The sequence below is a fragment of the Oryzias melastigma genome, linkage group LG3, assembly GCF_002922805.2.
Source record: "Oryzias melastigma strain HK-1 linkage group LG3, ASM292280v2, whole genome shotgun sequence".
Lineage (NCBI taxonomy): Eukaryota > Metazoa > Chordata > Actinopteri > Beloniformes > Adrianichthyidae > Oryzias > Oryzias melastigma.
In genome coordinates this window covers 26,034,886-26,053,471 of record NC_050514.1, presented here as the reverse complement: position 1 = coordinate 26,053,471, position 18,586 = coordinate 26,034,886, and the positions used below count along the sequence as shown (strand labels likewise).

Sequence of the window (18,586 nt, the reverse complement as noted above, 5' to 3'; positions counted from 1 at the left end):
TAATCGTTTAATAAACACATTCTCTACGTGTTACTTACAGTGTAAGTCTTATATAAGCCGTTTCAATTTATGCGGCTCCAGACACATTTGTTTTTTATTGTATTGGTCCAAAGTGGCTCTTTCAACACTTTGGGTTGCCGACCCCTGCCCTACCCCTATGGCTTCTCTCCACCCCTCCATTGTATGGTCATATGAAGCTGTAGTGGTGTCCGAACTTATTTTTTTAGGGTCTGGGTAGTGACTTAAGGCTGACTATCCCTTCACCGGTAGAATTTGGTCAGTGGTTGTTGCGGCAGTGCTTGCTCTTACTGGGGCGGCTAGCGTCCATCATCACAGACTCACCGCTGTGGTGTGAACCCTGTTGCTCTCTGGTGTGGGTGGGTGCTGTGGCGATGTTCTATGGCTGAGCTGGTTCTTAGTATAAGAAATTCCCAATGTATTGCTTCCTCACAGCAGAGGCAAACCATATGTCTCTTTCATACTTACGAGTTTTGTTTTTTTTTGCGTGTGTGTCTGTTTGGGGTAATGGGGTGTATGTGTGACTGGAGGGGCAAAGGGGAGGATTGGTTTTAATGTTTTTCTCTTTTTTGTTGTCTGTTTTTAAATGTAAAGTGCTCTGAGCTGCAACACATGAAAGCACTTTTTATAAATAAAGCTTGATTGGTTGATTGATAGGATGATCCGCGTTGCACTATGCTGTGGAGGGGAAACACATTTCTTCATACAAAGCACAGAAGTATAGATCTAAATTTAAGTAACGACTTTTTGATTTAGCATTACTTTTTAAAGGTACAAAACAGATGTTGTAATGTAGTTTCCAACGGCTGGCAGCTTCGCGCTAATATAGATGACCTACTGATGACGTCACTGAGGATTAGTAACGTCCACTATTGTCCCACAACTCTCTGTTTGGAGGGCTAAATGTAGGGGTAGGGAGAAGCCATGGGGTAGGGGAAGAATTTGGATTTGCCCTTATTGTGTCCCTGGTCTGTTGCTGGGTGTCCTTCAGGTTGGATATGCATATAACGTTTCTGTAGGAAGTGTGCAGGTTTAATTTAAGATCAAAATTGAGTTTCTGAGTATTCCTTTATTCAAATTGTTATTGCTTAGGGGCAGATGAAAATCTGTGGTTTGAGAGAAGTCCAGGTTTGTGATCAGCAACTTCCATGGAGTGGACAAAGGCTCCCAGCTCCCATTCTAAATCCTTGACTTGAAGACAAATAGATCCATGAACATTTTCATTTTCTATGTCTGAGCTGGCATCTGGTTCAAAACTGCACAGAGGGATAGCTCTGATATTGCTTGCAGATTTTTTGCTAATGCCAAGGGGCCCAACACTGGTCCCCACCACCACCTGGGAGTTCTGAGCATCCCCCCTCCCCAACCCAGGCACAAACCAGGGCCCCCCCAAAGGGGGACCCGCCCCATGCTGCAGGTAACTACCCACCCAGCCCGCAGGAGGTCCAGGGGAGGGCAAGACAAGGGCACCTCAACCCCGCCCAGGAGAAGGACACCTAAGAGAAGTGGTTGTCCCCGAAGAGTGTTGTAAACTTGGGTTAACCAGACTCACCCACTGTTGGAAGTGGCCTAGCGCCTGAGGGCAAAGAGCAGAACCTGTACCACAGGGACACAGCAGCCCCCAGACTCAGATGCGATGTGATCCCTGGCTCATGGTCTTGCCAGAGAACGCAGGGATCCCTCCTCCTGAGTGGAGAGAGGGTCCAAAAGGCATATTTTTTGTTTGCTAAAAATAAATGCAAAGTTGAAGTTATTTGCCTTTATGTGAAGTATTAATACAACATTAATTTGAACTCCAACATGATTTAAAATTATTACTTTTTTCTATTTGTTTTTTTCTATTATGCTACCTTTAGGTTTGGATTGATGCTGCCACACAAATATTCTATTCATTGGGAGCTGGATTTGGTGTGCTCATCGCCTTTGCCAGCTATAACAAGTTTGACAACAACTGCTACAGGTAATGCTTTACTTTGCACTAAATAGCTGAAAATTCAATCCAAGCCTGCAGCTAAATTCTGTCGTTTCTGAACAGCCTGCCTTTTTCATATGGTAACTGGTAAGCCAGCAGTTGCGATGCTAATCTGCCCGGCTTACTGTGATGTCAGACCGTAAGAGGGCAGATAAAGCACAGACCAGGACAGGTAGTCAAATAATAGCCAAAGGCTGGACATATGTTTGCTATTTTTCCACAGAGCTGCTCTTCCTCAGAAAAAAAAAAGCGGGCACAACTACTGGGAAAACAGAAGACATTACACATTTAGCTAAAGTTACACAACGTACAAATTATCATTTTTTTTCCAAGTATTCCTTACTGTACCCATAACTTTGACATATTGCAGCTGTCACATTTAGGGGCTCCCAACAGACGTAATATAAAGCAACGTGTCTACAACAAAAACTGTGTATGTATCCTCTCTTGTCTTGTTTCAGTGTGTGCTCACTTTTTAATCCCATACTGGGCCCCTCTTTCCTTTCTCGTGTCACGTTTATTTTGACTAGACAGCAGGCAGGTGGGATTTGCATTATGTGCTTTGTGGCAAATGAGCAAAGTTGAACTTCTTGTTGAAAAACAGCTGCCCGAGAGCCAACATTGTTAGGGAAAAGCGAGTGATGACAACTGACTTGTTTTTATTAAAATAGTAATATGGGAAGGCTGGAAAAAGTGTGAAGAGAAAAGGTTGGTCTTTTCTGAGAAACACACTCAAAAATGTTTAAAGCTAAATGGAAAACACGTGCAATGCTTTTTTTTTTTCATTTTGGCACCAACAAAAAGCATGAAGTCACAGTCCACCCTGAACTTGTTTATGAAGTAAAAAAGCAATACCAAGATATAAAGCTGTTTGTTTACAGCATTTTTCAAAGGTGAGGCACACTAATGAGCACATTCATCCCACGTTAGAAAGTGTAACCAAAGCAGAGAGACAAAAAAAAACTCATTCATAAATGTTCAGACATGATCAAAATCAGACAAAATGACTAACTTTAAGTCCTACAGTTGGGAACAATTCTTTACTCCTTTTTTCCTTGATGGTAATGAGGCTGTTTTTTTCCTCTTTAGTGTATGTGTGTAGTGACCTGAATGACCACACCAGAGAACAAGGTTGGATGAAAACATCTAAAAAAAAAAAAAAGGAAAATTCTTGGTCAGTACACAATAAAAAAAGAAGAAAATTAAGAGGGGAAGTCAAATGGAAGGAAATTGTTCATTGAAGGGGTTTCTGCTTTCTAAACCCAGGAGGTGGCTGAGGTCGAGTTGCCCTTATTCATTCTGTCAGCAGCTGCTGAACAGCTCTCTAATTGCAGATCAAACTGCTGACCAGGAATGGTGAACAAAAGCTTGTGTCTAATCAACAGCCTTCACCTAGAGATCAATCCATGAAACAAATGAAGAATGTCACTTCAGACTTCATTCTTTAACTGTAGCATTGCTTTACAGATGATACAGTTGGATTGAAAACCAAAAAAAAACTCCTGCTGATTATCCCAGACAAAACAGGAGCACAAAATTAAGCAAACTTCAGATACCCATTAGTTGATACGTAACAACAAGACAGGAAACTAATGAGGTAATAAATACAAAACTGAAAAACCATAAGCGATAACTGCAATAGACATTCATAATGAAAATTAATGTAAACATGAACTTTTATGTTTTTGCTTACCCCTTCATTTATGAGTCTCTTTTTGGATGCACTATGTAGTAACTAGGGCTGAGAATCGATTAAAAAAAACGTAACAAATTAATCACAAATCTGGAAAAAATTAATCGCGATTAATCGACATTATTATAATTTTTTTTAGTTACAGTATTTGCCAGCCACTTATTATCTGCAAATAATCATAATATGAAATCACACACAAAATTGAACATTTAGAACATTTATTTTTCACCCTTTGGAGCCTAGGGTCTAAAACTCAGTTTTTGTCTATATTTGAATTTTCTGTATTTGTTATAATTTTAACCAGCACAACCTCTCCTCTGTAACACTACCTTTAGTTCGTCATTTTTCCATGTTATATTCACATACTAGACATAAAATTATGCAAAAACAGAAAATTCCATCTGCAAAAATGGGATTCATTTTGCTGTGGAAACCCCGAAAATGTTTAACTGTTTTTATAACATAGAATGAAAGTTTTAGTTGTAATTTTATAAAAACAACAATAAATAAAATTTCTCAAAAAACTAATCAACATGTTTTTAAATGAAAATACTAAAAAAAAAAAAAAAAAAAATCAGGCTAAAGTCACACTAGGCAGACCAAAAAATAACAATTTCTCTCCTAAGAGCACTGCTGTGGGGGCGTGTCTGTCTTTTCTGAGCTGTTTGCCTCACGGAGCATCGGGAGGCGGGACTTCGCAGAGAACCACAGAGTTTCCTTAATCTTTAAACATCGATACTCGTTATGGTAAAAAATTCATGTAGGTCCCCATCCCAAAATAAATTCATATTTGCTTTTCTCATAGCAGACAGCTCCCCCCCCCCCTCATATAGACACCAGCAATGATATACTGTGCTTCTCTTCAATTTTCTAAAATGAATTTGTTTGTGTTCCAGGGATGCCATCTTGACCAGCACTGTGAATTGCATCACAAGTTTCGTCTCAGGGTTTGCCATCTTTTCCGTGCTGGGATACATGGCTCAAAAACACCAAGTAGACATAGATAAGGTGGCAACAGACGGTGAGCTTTAGTAGTCCACAAACATACGACAGTGTACATTTAGAGTGGTCAAACCATTTTCTTCTCCATCTAGGGGCGGGTTTGGTGTTTATCATTTACCCTGAGGCAATTTCTACACTTCCTGGCTCAACATTTTGGGCCATTGTGTTCTTCATTATGTTGCTGACTTTGGGCATCGACAGCTCGGTGAGTACATAATAACACAGACAATTAAATCCTTCAATGGTATTTACATTTAACACAAATAGGTCAAATCAAAAACTAAATATTCAAACAGTATTCAAATATGCTGTTCAATTAGCTGTTCACAGGAATAAGGTACATTTCTTAGCAACAGCTCATAACAGCCGTATCTTCATTTATTGGTTAACTTATAGTTCATCCAAGATAGAGTGAACAAAAGTATGTGATACATTTGATATGCACCAATTTTTAACACTTTAAAGGGTCTATATCATGCAAAATAAACTTTTTTGAGCTTTTTAGTATATTATGTTAATGCCTCACGAAAAACACCCCAAAGTGGTATTTTGTTCCATTCATGCATCCATGAGCATCTGTAAAACCCTCTTCCTTAAGTACCAGTCCCTACCAGTCCATTGTGGTGTCACAAAGTGGGGAACAGCCCCTTTCAGGAAGAGTCTGTGCTGCCAGCACTCCCCCAGGCAAACACAAAGTCTTTCTCCATGGGGCTAGCTGTGATTGGCAAAACTTTTTCATTTTCTATGCACAATATGCAGATTAATCTTTCCAAAAGTTTGGAAGTTGTCTGTTGCTGCAAAGGCCTGCTCCAGACTAACGTCATAAATTAGACGGCACCAACAAAGTGCGAAAGGCCTCAGAGATCGGTTGTCTTGAATTTGGGATGGAAAAAAGCGCACGAAAATAACTCATTTCATGAAAAATGCATTCCTTAGTGTGCCAAAGTTCATATATGGTCATATACATTATCTCACAAAAGTGAGTACACCCCTTACATTTCTGTGGATGTTTATTTTTATCTTTTCTATGGGACAACACTGCCAAAATCAAATTTTCACACAATGAAAAGTAGTCAGTGTTCATCTTGGATAGCAGTGTAAAGTTGTTTTTTTCTGCAAAATAAATCATAATAGAGACATCAACAGTCACACCCCTAGCAACAAAAGTGAGAGGTGTACTCACTTGTGTGAGATACTGTACATGGTTATAGTTTATTCTGAAAAGCTTTATAACTCCATGTTATTGTAAATTTATTGTGACTAAATATAATTTTATTTATTGTTTAAAGTCTGCTAACTTTACCATGAAAAACATTTTCCAATATATTACCATGTTCAGTAAATTTACATTTTACAAACTTCGATTCTCACAGCAACATGTTTGCTTATACTTTCCATCTTAGAATGAATTAATCCAAAGCTTTTCCAGAAAGTCCAGAAACATATGATGCTGATAATATCAGCTTTCAGATTTCAATTGAGGGCTTCATGAGAGCCCCCCCCCCCTCCCCTTTCCCCGCATAATGAAGTCCCAATTTGTGCCACTATGACACATCTGTGTTCATGTTGAAGGGGTTTAGCATATAGCATGGTTTTTGTTTAATAGGAAAGGCCTTGATAAAAGTCTGAGGAAAAAGTTTAACTTTAATGAGCCCTAACTTTCCAATTTCTGACCGCCAGCTTAGAAAAACAGTGCAACCTTTACTGTACACAAACAGAAACAGAAGACACTACTGTTTGCTAAAATACCTCTTGGGCAATAACTATGGCAACAGAGTAATGACATACATGAAAAATTTTTGTATTTGCCTGTATTTTGTGGACTACAACACTAAAAAAATTCCACATTATTGAAGAAATAAAGCTTTCTTTTATATTAACTCTTAACCTAAATTTGCTAGATGTTGACATCCATTACTGTCACACCTGAGTATAAGTCACAACATTTATTTAAATGCACTTTTAGGAGAAAAGTGCAAGTCATCTGAACAAATCCACCAAGCCCAGCATAGCGATGTATTGACACCAAAGGCAAATTTATGTTTGCTACCTCTCTTTAGACTTGTTAAATTCGGTACAAAAGGAGTTCATAATGCTCCCAAAGCATCAGTAAGCATGTCTCCATGTCTGGCTTCATGAGATCATTTCAGTTTTTTTTCATTTTGGTGAAGTTTACCTTTTACTGCAGGAGCTGCTTCTGAATGACTGTGCTTTCAGCAGTACTTCCATATCTCTGTGACCCACTTCGATGACTTGCTGTCCCGCACTGGTTCGAGGGCAGAAAAAACAAAGACAAAAATAATAATTAAATCTCAATGAAACTAAGAAAAATGTATTTTTCAGAATGATTCGATTCTCCTCCATGGCTATGTCTGAATTCCCACCTTAATTAAAAAAGCTACATAAAGCAGGACTATCTAGTGAAGTAATTCGGACACCAAACTCACTACTTGTTTTTTTTTAAGCAGCAAGTAGGAAGTAATCGATGTTACAAAATGAAATCTAATCAATATGAACATTTTATTACATCTATTTATGAATCCATTGTGTTCTGATAATGAAAATATTAATGTTTTAATAAAAAAATACTTTTAAACACATTTTTTGGGGCAAAATTTGTTCAAACACAATGCATTGTGGTCTATATTCACCAATGTAGTGATCATTGATACACACTGTTTTCATGCAAAGACGACACGTGATTTGAAATTGTAGATTTGGACATCACTACATAATAGCGAGCCCACTATATAGTGCACTATGTAGCTAGGAGTAAAGAAGTTTGGTCAGCCTATGTTTGTTTTGGAGGGACCTTCTTCTTCTGTGCTGCTGTCAGTTGCAAACATTGATACACTTAACTACAGGGCTCTCTAGTTGTTGTTAGTAGGAAACAAAGGCTAAAGGGCAACCGCTTGTAATAGTAACATGATGAAAATATGAGCCAATATTTCAGGTATAGGCAGCTCCAGCGCCATCCTGCATGTTTTCCAACATACCTTGCTCTGGCATGTTCTAATTGGCTGGACACACCTGAAACAGGTGACCAGTCATGAGTAGGGCTTGGATATCTGGAAATTATGCAGACGCTGTGGCCCTCGAGGCCTGGAGTCACCTATTCCTGCAATATTTATTTACTTTTAGATGCTATAAAAGTTGATCCTGAGTATAAATTGCACCCTTGGCCAAACTATGCAAAAATTTGTGACTTATACTCTGAAAAATATGGTACTTATTTATTTCCTCATGTTGCATGGCAAAAAATGCAGACACGTTTAGGTGACAAATAACTACAAAGCATCTAGTATTTAGAAAGTCTCAGCCAATCACCTCCAGAACAAAGCACCACTTTTTAAAAAGTCCCCATTAAATTCTATCATTTCTATATTCATCTAATATAGGAAGACAATATAAAAGTTAACATTTTATATTTATTTATTAAATTTATAATTATGAATGTTGTCAATTTAGACCCAAATAAAGCACTAAAAATACTCATAACAACTGAAAAACCCAAAAATTTGCCTTGTAGAGGATTTGTATGGTACTTGAATTTAAATGGAGAGACAAAACTGAGAAAAATGTACCAGTTTGGGTTTGCGTGAACAAGTCCGTAAATGGTATCTGTTCATGAAAACTGTCTCTTTTCAGTTTCAGTTTTTTTTTTTTTTTTTTTAACTGTAATGTTCATTTGTGTCTCACAGATGGGTGGCATGGAGGCAGTGATCACAGGCCTTGCAGATGACTTTAAGATTCTCAAGAGGAACAGAAAGCTATTTACCTTCGCCACAGCTTTTGGAACCTTCCTCTTTGCCCTCCTCTGCGTCACCAATGTCAGTATTATCTTTATAGTATCCCAAATTACCCTTTTCCTAAAATTTTTTATGAAAAATGTATATGGAAAGTTAGAGAGTACACAAGTACCGGTAGTAGTTTAGGTCTTTTGTCACAGAAAAGTTGCAGAAAGCATGAACACAGAGTTCTAAAAGAAATCGTTAGATGAACTATTACACCACTGTCTGATCATAATTTAGAATTTAATTAAAGCTGTGTACAGGAAGTCAACAATTAATTCCCTCTGTGGTCTCTATTCATTCGTATGGACTCAACTGAAAGAAAAAAAAATGTTACCGATTAGACATGCTGAGTTTGGAGGTAAAAAGGTTTTTGAGAGATCATGTTAGTGATTCACATGCTTTTCCCCTCCTTTAATCAAATGGAAAAAGTTATTTACAAAGGAAGGGATTCAGTTCAACTACTGTTATGAAAGATTTGAATCCTCAGAGAACATATATTATACTTGTTTGTAAAAAAAAAAAATGTTTGTTTGAACCAAATGTATAAAAGATTTTCTTATTTTATTAACAGTTCTGAAACTCAAACACTAATGTTTTTTTCTTTTTACTGTCCATAGGGTGGAATCTATGTTTTGACTTTGTTAGATAAGTATGCAGCTGGGACTTCTATACTTTTCGGTGTGCTGATTGAGGCCATTGGAGTGTCATGGTTCTATGGTAAGATTGCAATCATTAAAGATCTATTATGACCCTGTATTATTAACTAAAAAAACAACTAGGGAATGATTTCTAAACTCCATAAGTATCTAGAAACATTGGCTTTGATGGAAAGATAAGAGAAAAAGGATGAACTCCCTGTATCACTATGCCTTTTAGGATTGTCATGATGTTTTTAGGGAATTAAGCAATTTTCCCATTTACAGTATAAATGAATGTGAAACAGAACAGAAAGAAAACGTAAGGTAAAAAAAAAAGGAAACATGAATTATTACACCATATTAATGCTGGTGGGATCAACAATGTGTTAAACAACAGTTAAATACTATTCAGTGTATACTGTTACAATTGTCTTCCTACTGGTTTTAATGTTTATCATAGATTCTTAACAAGGATTTCCTTATTGTGACCAGAAAGACTGAAAACAAGAGAGATAATCATTTTACTATTTAAATTTTTTTAAGAAAAAAAAGTGTTCAATTTCCTTGACCTGATTTATTGTCTTATGCTATATTCACACTGAACACGATTGGCGCGATGAAGGCGGCCGGTTTCAATGTTAAGTCAATGGCATGAATGCAAATTGAGGTGATCTGAAGTCCCGCTGCACGATTTGAGCAGCGGGGGTGGTGCGGTGATCTAGCAGCAATGCGACTTGAGCGGGACGGTGCGAATTGAGCGATACGGCCAGAGTTCCAAAATCTACATTTTGGCAGGTCTCCGCGTTGCATCTGCCAATCAGGAAGTCAGCTTTGGGCATGTGACATTTTCAGTGATTTGATCAGCAGGTAGACTACTTATCCATCTATTTCCTTAACCTGCTGGGGCCGTGGGGTTATCAGAGCTCATCCTGGTTACTGCTGGGTGAAGGCGAGATACGCTCTGGACAGATCGCCAGCCTTTCGCACCCTCCGCGACTCTCTGGCTGCAGCCAGCCTCCTTTTATCTAGCAAAGCTCACTCGCTCGATCCGCCGGCAGACAGGCAGTCGCTGCTGTGTTTGGGAGCTGCCGGTTCAGGCCTCCTAAACTTTGTGATATTTTTCTTATTTTAATTGAGACAATAACAGAAAAATGTTCCTGGAATTTTATTTTTTGTCTTTATTTTCCTGCTCTCTGGTTAATACGAGACAGTGAGCTTTCAAACTCAGCCACAGAGACACAGAAACACGGCGGAAGTGGCTGTTATAGAAGACACAGCCCTGGAGTGAGATAGAAGCTCCTGGAACTGGGAGAATTCCTTGTATAATCACATAAACCCAGATATGCAGATGTGTAACCAATGTTTTTGTTGAACTCTACAATAAATAAACCTGATTGGGTAGTAGCTCCTCCCACATGTGGCCACGGTGTCAAGCTCAGGCAGGCGGAGAGCAGCGAATTCACCGTACGGCAATTTGCGTTCAGTGTGAACACAGCATTAGACAGAACAAATATTAGTTTTTTAATCGTTACAGCATACTTTTAAAGTAGTATTGTCATTCCAACTTAGATACTTATTTGAATTTAGACTTTTCATTTCTAGTATGGATATTTTATTTTGAATTAACATTATATTTTTATTTAAAAAAACCCTTTGCCACATATTCTGATATTTTATAGTGAGTCAGACCTCTATACTGTAAATTGTATTTCTGCATTAGTACGTTACAGAAGCATAACTGTAATATAATAATTATAAATAATATATACAAATAAAAATTGTTTTAATTATTATTTTTTAGAAGTGTTTCTGTATGATTAATCACTCTCATATGTATTAATGGACTGTCAGTGAGAGACCATATATGGTCAAACTGCAGCGATTCATGTAGTGGACAAAAATCACTTGTATTTTTTATTTTTTAAGACTTGGCTGCTTTTATTTTACGTTTGAAAAAACAGAGAACAAGCTGTGGGGTAAAATGAAACAAGCATTGATCACATTTAATCCAATAATGCCCAGAAAACATTGATCTCTAATCTTTTGGCAGGTGTGGACCGCTTTAGTGAAGATATTGAGCGAATGATGGGCTTTAAGCCAGGACTGTACTGGAGGCTCTGCTGGAAATTTGTCAGCCCCATTTTTCTTCTGGTAAGGAAACTTTCAAACAAAATAAAAATAAAAGACAAAGATGTTTCAGTTTGAGGCAGATATGCCCATGTATGGCATGCTCCTCACTAAAGAGGGAAAAAAATCTGCTTAAGTGAATTAAAGTAATCCAATAAGATCAAGTGCAGTGGAAAAAACACTCACTCACCGCTGAAGGCCTAAGTCAGTCATCAAAAGTCATGACAGCAGTTTGTACTCAGACAAATTTTGGGAAGGTAGAGGAAGCACACGGCTGGATCGCTGTTATCCAGGAGAGGGTGTGGACTGTCATGTGCTTCCTTTAAAACAGAAAGCTGTCTGCACTTTTACCTGGAGGTATGTAGAAATGTTGAGGATTAAGGATTATTTACACACAGGGAAATTACCACAACTCTCGAATATATTTTATTATAGAGCATGCATGCTCTATAATAAAATCTATTCAGGAGTTGTGGTTTCATTCCTATCTGTGTTACAACTTAATTTTATGTAATGTTTTCAAACATCAATGGCACAATTTTAGAAACTAAAATTGATTAAGCTGTTGAATTCTATAGGAATATCTGAAAAGGAACGGAAAACAAACAAAAAGCATCCATTATACCAAAAAAAGAGGCAGTTTGTTACTATAACATTTGTTACTCTATGCATATCCAGCTACTTTTTTTATCAACATGTGCTCAAATAAAAATAGTGTCATGTGTCAAGTCTGTTATGCTTAAGGGCTTCGTTCACAACTGCCAGAGTGCAAGGGAAGGCTTTGGCAGAATCTTCAAGATTTCATGCCGTCACTTGATTTTTTTTTCAATTCGTGGGCATGTTCATGGCGGCAGCCAGGTATGCAGAATGGGCTGTTTTATATATATCCCCGGGTTATTGGGTGGCTGCCGGCTGGTGGCACTTGATGAGGACTGTCTAATGGGTTCCCAGCTATCACCCTGCCACTCCAGGACCTCAAAATGTGCTTGGGCGGCCAATGACCAGTGTCAACTTTTAGAGAAAAATCATCCAGTTCCTGTAAAACCTCCACAGCCACCGCACTACGCGTAAAAATGTGAATGCGCCCACTCGATTAAGATTGACGCCACATGGCACCTTCCAAATTTGCTGAAAAACTTGCTTTTAGGTCGCTGCGATGTGGCATTTAGGAATATGTGAACATAGTTAAATCCGACCTTTTGGGTGGAGACAGGTGAAAAATGGAAAAACCTGTACATGGTGTGCTGGTGGTCCACACTAAATATCAAAGTTGTTAAGGGCCCGGTGACCCCGTAGAGCAGGGGTGTCAAACTCAATTGCACGGGGGCTCAAATTCCAAAACAAACCTTAGGTCCCGGGCCAAACAGGATAGACATTTACTGAACACACCAAGTCTAAATTTTTAAAACTTTAAAACCGTGACTTTTTAACATGAAAATGAATAAAAACAGACAGGAATATTATTCCAGAATAAATTAACTTAACTTCAATAACTAATTTTTCCAAAATGATTCAAGTTAGAGATAAGCACAAGACAACTTCGGGCCATTAATAACAATGAAATAAAACATGTGCCAAACTGTAGCGCAGGGGTAGGCAATCTCGGGCCTCAAGTGCCACCGTCCTGCATGTTTTCCAACATACCCTGCTCATGTTCTTATTGGCTGGACATACCTGAACCAGGTAATCAGTCATGCGTAGGGACTCATGAAAATGTTTGCAGCCTGCATGAGGGTGAGCATGTGATACATACGTGCTCGTAAGACGGCCACATAAATTACACTCTGTCTGATTTTCACATTTCTAGTTGTCAAGATAAAAAATCTGTTCGACACGCCTATGTCTAATCTACGTCACCCCTACTGCCACTTACATGTTGCTTAAAGACCAACACCAATGAAAATCATGTAGCATTTTTTTCATGATGGAGGACATATATAAAATGATATTAGAATAAAATAGCATTCAAGTATTTATTTATTCATATATGCAGATAAAAACCAGTGGAGTGAAAAGGCAGTGGAGTGATGCAGCAACTGTGATGGGCGGGCCAATGCACTTGAAGACAAATAGGATCATTAGCATCTTAATTTTCTTCATCTGATCTGCCATCTGGCTCATAACTGTGCAGCTGCATAGCTCTGAAATTGATCACCATTATAATTTTGTTCCGCTAATATTAGCTTGGGGTTGAAATCTGATGTTAGCTAGTGGGAGAGAGTATAAACAAAGGGATGATGGGATATCAGCGTAGGGTGACTTCCATGTCAACAGTCCAACTCAGAACTCATGCTGCTCTGCAGAATATATCTATAAAAACATTTTTAATTTTGGCTAAAAACAGCATTTTTATAATTAAAAAAACAGTGGGAATGATTTTAAAATAGAAACGAAAAGTTGGAGTGGAGTATTATTGCCTTACATTGCTTGGTCTTATGATCTTAAAGTTTTGCACAGATTAGTTTTTCACCCACATCCACCTGTAAGGGCACTTACTAAAGCTTATGTTGCCCAAAGAGCATCAAGACACACCTGTGTTCCCCTCAAGAGGGGCCTGTTCCTGTCTACAACCCTCTACAGCCCGGACAACCCCAAACCCCACAGAATCCCCAAACGGGTACATGTGACGAAGGCCTTAGTAATATCAGGACTCAGAAGAGCAGCAAAAAATGGACGATTATGTAAAAGGATCTACCTCTACTTATAGGGTTAACAAGCAATAAAAGTACCACATTGAAGAGTTGATTTTGGAAAAGATGTCAGATACGTGGCGAGCAAATTCATCTGAAACTCCCTATAGCAAAGGAACTTATTAAATTTAAGAATAAGTGTTTTTTTAATGCTGGCACATTTCAATAACACCAATAAGATTTACTTTTGTGAACTTGCTGACAGAAAGATGCATTTTCATGACTTTTGAATGTAATCAGTCTTACGTTTCAGCAGCTGTTTTCTTTTCTCCTTTTCACAGTTCGTGGTGATAGCCAGTACTTTGACTTCAACTGGGCTGAAGTATGATGAATATGTTTTCCCTGAGTGGGCCAACCATTTGGGCTGGGCTGTGGCCATGTCCTCAATGCTGTTTGTTCCCTTCTACGCCATATATAAGTTCTTCAGTGTGCGAGGAACATTCAAAGAGGTATTTATGAAAGTATTCATACTATCCTGATGTTTTCAAAAAGCTTTTTGAGTAGACATTCACATTATCTTCAAATGTTAGGCTAAAATCACATTATGACTCAGTCATTTTTACAGAGAAATTCTGTCTTTAAGTGTCCTGAAGAAAGACAAAATCACCCTTACTCTGACGCTGGTTAACACTGGACGTGGAAATGCCGCGAGGTGGTGTGTAGGCAGAGTGTGCATGGTATCCACTTAACCACAAGTTCACACCAGACATGTATCTTTTGACCATGGTCAAAAGGCGCTTCTGCTCAGTTGTGGTTATTTAGAGCAGGGGTGTCAAACTCAATAGCACATGGGGCAAAAATCCAAAACACATCTTAGGTTGCGGGCCGAGCAAGATTAAGATTTATTGAACACACTAAAACTACATTTTTAAAACTTTAAAAAATTTTACTTTTAATGCGGACCGAACCTCAGGATACAGCTGGTACCAGTACCCTAACCCTGATCCGCATCTGGCACCGCATCCGGAACCAGTACTGATCTGCGTCCGGTATGACTGTCTGGCACTGGGTTAAGGTTAGGGTTAGGATACCGGTGCGGTCCACGTTCCAGTACCAAACCGGTAGCGGTTTGTGGCCCGGAGGTTGGGGAGCCTTGATTTAATTGGACATCAAAAAACGAGTTGGGGACACCAAAAACTCAAATTTTTGATGCAGAGGGGTCCTTAACTATGCGACAGTATGTGACGACTTGTTACCAGCGCGAGATAACATTTATTATATTTTGAAAATTGACCAGATTTCCTCCTGTGTCTTGGTGTAACTTCCTGCCAGAATTGATGCGGATCATTCGTGGCTTGCACAAAAATTAAACCAGATGCTGAAACATTTGCTGCATGGCCCGAGCTGGCTGTAGACGACCGTGCCCCTTCGTGTCGGGAGTGAACCAGGCGTTGTGTTGCAATTTAAATTAGGTTGTAAGCAATATTTTCAGAATGTTTTACGTTCTTCTGCAGGTTACTGGTAGATGTATTTAAAAATTTGTATTTGATCTATGTAATTCATTTCCCTTGTTTACAAAAAGTGCAGTTGTGAAAAATACTCAAAATAGTTATTTAATGTTAAATATTGTTAGCACACTTGATGTCTTAGCGACTTTTGTGTTGTTGACTTCAATTTTTCTTTCAGAGAATAGCCTACTGCATCACTCCAGAACATGAGCATCACAAAGTAGCAGAAGGAAATGTACGGCAGTTCAAAGTAAGGAACAAAAAAAGGTTTTCTGAAATTATATCATGCAAAGTAACTGTATTTAGTGTGAATTTAAAAACAACTAAACAGTTTTTACTCTTGTAATGCCATGAAGAATAAATGAAGCATTTGCAGCAAGTAATACTGATCAAGAAATGCAGCAGCACAAAAAGTTGGACAAAAAGTATAAAAGCTCACAAAAAATATATAATTATGTTTGTCTTGCAGCTCAGGCACTGGTTGACCATTTGATAAGAGAAGCCCAGATCGCCGTGATCCATCATCTGGATTTCCTTTTGTGCCACCAGTAATCGAACAGACAAGGAGAGCTGCAGGCTCCTGCTGCTCTTAGCAGCCTTTGTCCTCAACAGTGGGATCAAGCACTTTGATTTGTTAACTAATCTACTTCTTAAGCTCAAGCAGGAAACCCTATGGACATCAACATGTTTGTTTTTTTTAATCATAAATTTGCTCATAACATGCTGAGATTGTGCAGCTATAACCTCTTGGAAGAAATATAAACTACAGTTAGCATCTGAAAATGTCTCAATATTTCTGTATAGAGACCAAAACATGAATCTAAGAGGGAGTTTTTTTTTTTTTCTTAAATTGAATATTAGCAAAATAAAATGGTCTGTTATTTTAGCACAATTGCTTCTATCTGCTAGTGCCTTATTAAGTGATACAGTCCATGTTTCCCACAGTTCACACAAAAAATGAATAAACTGTGTTGACTCAGGAACCCAGAAAAAAAAAAAATCAATAGATTGTGAAAGAAGATCTCTTAATTTGACAATACTGTCAAGTGTGAGTTATTTGGCCAAAAAACAAACAAACAAAAAAAAAACAGATATTGGATGTTTTTCTGTCACTTTTTTTGTTTTTGTGCCTCATTCTTTTTTCTGGATTACAGAAAAGGGAATATTGCATAGATGTTATCAAAACTCTTAAAGCACTGTTACAAGCTTTGTGAATTTTAGTGCTTTTGAAAGCGGGGCTTGCTGCCAAGCTTTAGCTTTAAGGAAACCTAACACAGAGCTTGATCAGTGCCCAGCTGCTCACTTTAGGCAAGGAGGGAGGAGTTACACCAAAAAAAATGGCATTACTGTTACAGATCATTTTATATTAATGTTTGATTTTGTGTCTATTGAATCCTCTATGGAATCTGTGTGACTTTTTCTTCAGACATAAAAAGAGAAAGGAAGGAGAGTTTGTGAGTATGTGTGTGTGTATATGACTTATGAACGTTTGCTGTTGGTGTTCAGAAGACAGACGACTGAAAACTGAAATGGACTGCTTTTAGTGTACTGTATGATAACTACATAGTAACTTTTATTTTTCATTTAAAACAAAAAAATGTTTTACATCACCATTAAAGTGCCAATTTTTTCTGTTTTCAAATTGCCCTTTTATCTAAAGAAATATGGTTTAAAATTACTTTGAATCAAACAGAACACTCCTGCTAAAAAAAAAAAAAAGAAAAATATATTTGTTCAATATATAAAAAGACATAAAAATATATAAATATATTCTTTTGGTATAAATATATTCTTTTGTTATATCTCATGTTGTATTTATCAAGCTGTTCATAGCACATCGTGAATTGAAAGTATTTCAAATGTATCTGTCCAGAATTATAACAAGTTGTCTGATGTATAGCTCAAACGATCGACTTAAAAAGAGAATATTCCTCAGTGTAACCCTGGGCTACTTTGTCTTGTATGAATGTGAACAAAATACACCCTGGCTCTCATCAACCATGTTTACAGATATACTGAATACAATAAAAATGTCCTGTTGAACGTGAGTGACAGCTGTCTATGACGTCTAAAGTATACACAAATAAAAAATTTCTTCTACACAAGCCTGGAGACGTTTGCTTTTTTTGTGTGTGTATAGTATTGTTTTAAAGGTAAAGGGTGACCATCTATGTGGGAGCTCCCAATATTAGAAAGCAGCATATTTATATGCATCAATTATGCCTGAGAAAACTCTTAAAATTTGCATCATATTAAAATATAAAAGTGTAAGAAAATCTAGTATCTCAGGCTATGGTCACATATCCCAAAATGCCACCTTTCGCTGGCCAAAGTGAAAGTTTTTCAGCTAATTCACCAGGCGACAGCATATATAATCAAAAGGCGGCAGTATCAGCAGTTGACATCGGTCCGCTGCTGCCTTGGCGCATTTTTAAGATGTGCGGTGGCAGTCCAGTGACAAGCGGGGGTAGAGCGACAGCTGGGCGGCCACGGGTCAGTGGCAGCTGGATCGCTGGGCTATAGCAAGCCTTTTGATCATTAAATCAATCTCCTTGATATCAGGCTGTTTTAATACTAACTTGTAATGTCAAAAGTACATCTTGTTTACTAGTTACAGCCAAAAATTATTTAACTAGTAATGTTTAAAAATGTGCACTAGTTTACTATTAGGCCCCATTTGTTGCTCACTAAGTAACTCGTGACCATCTAAAAAGGCCACTAGTTAACTAATTTCATGTAATTTTTCTACAAGCTCATTAGTAAGGCTCCGTTCAAGCTCACTACTTTACTAGAGTGACCAAAATCTTGTACTAGTTTACTAACATGACTAGTGAGATGAAAGCCGTATTAGTTAAATAGTAAGAGAGAAAATTTGAACTAGTTAACTAGTGAGCACAATAATTTCTTACTAGTTTACTAGTGCATTCTTATAAAAGTCACTAATAAACCAGTGCACATTTTCAAAAAATGATGGTCAGCTATTTCACATTTTTGGCTGTAACTAGTAAACAAATTGTACTTTTGGCATTACTAGTTAAGCTTAAAACAGCCTGATATCCAGGGTATTGATTTAGCAGCTTTGACTGTGTAAATGTCTCCGGACAGCGGCCGTCCATATCAAGTGTCACTGGCTGCCAACTGTCTAGTATATAAAAAGTGGGCCGTTCTCCACGCCGTCTACATTCATGACCACGCCAACAATTT

At 37.9% G+C, this 18,586-nt stretch overlaps 1 protein-coding gene and 1 long non-coding RNA gene across 2 annotated transcripts in view; one reads left to right on the top strand and one right to left on the bottom strand.

Moving 5' to 3' along the window:
- Window positions 1-17,487, top strand: part of slc6a2 (solute carrier family 6 member 2) — a 32,611-nt gene extending 15,124 nt beyond the window's left edge. The window contains exons 7-15 of the mRNA XM_024295502.2: window positions 1,875-1,978; window positions 4,580-4,704; window positions 4,778-4,890; window positions 8,387-8,515; window positions 9,097-9,196; window positions 11,168-11,268; window positions 14,216-14,383; window positions 15,561-15,632; window positions 15,852-17,487. Of these exons, the coding sequence (XP_024151270.1) occupies window positions 1,875-1,978; window positions 4,580-4,704; window positions 4,778-4,890; window positions 8,387-8,515; window positions 9,097-9,196; window positions 11,168-11,268; window positions 14,216-14,383; window positions 15,561-15,632; window positions 15,852-15,875 (936 nt within the window). The 3' untranslated portion in view covers window positions 15,876-17,487. The remainder of the gene's footprint in view (window positions 1-1,874; window positions 1,979-4,579; window positions 4,705-4,777; window positions 4,891-8,386; window positions 8,516-9,096; window positions 9,197-11,167; window positions 11,269-14,215; window positions 14,384-15,560; window positions 15,633-15,851) is intronic.
- Window positions 495-18,586, bottom strand: part of LOC112160735 — a 32,636-nt gene continuing 14,544 nt past the window's right edge. The window contains exons 2-3 of the long non-coding RNA XR_002921721.2: window positions 6,862-6,951; window positions 495-3,136 (exon numbers count right to left, since the gene is read on the bottom strand). This is a non-coding gene — a long non-coding RNA (uncharacterized LOC112160735). The remainder of the gene's footprint in view (window positions 3,137-6,861; window positions 6,952-18,586) is intronic.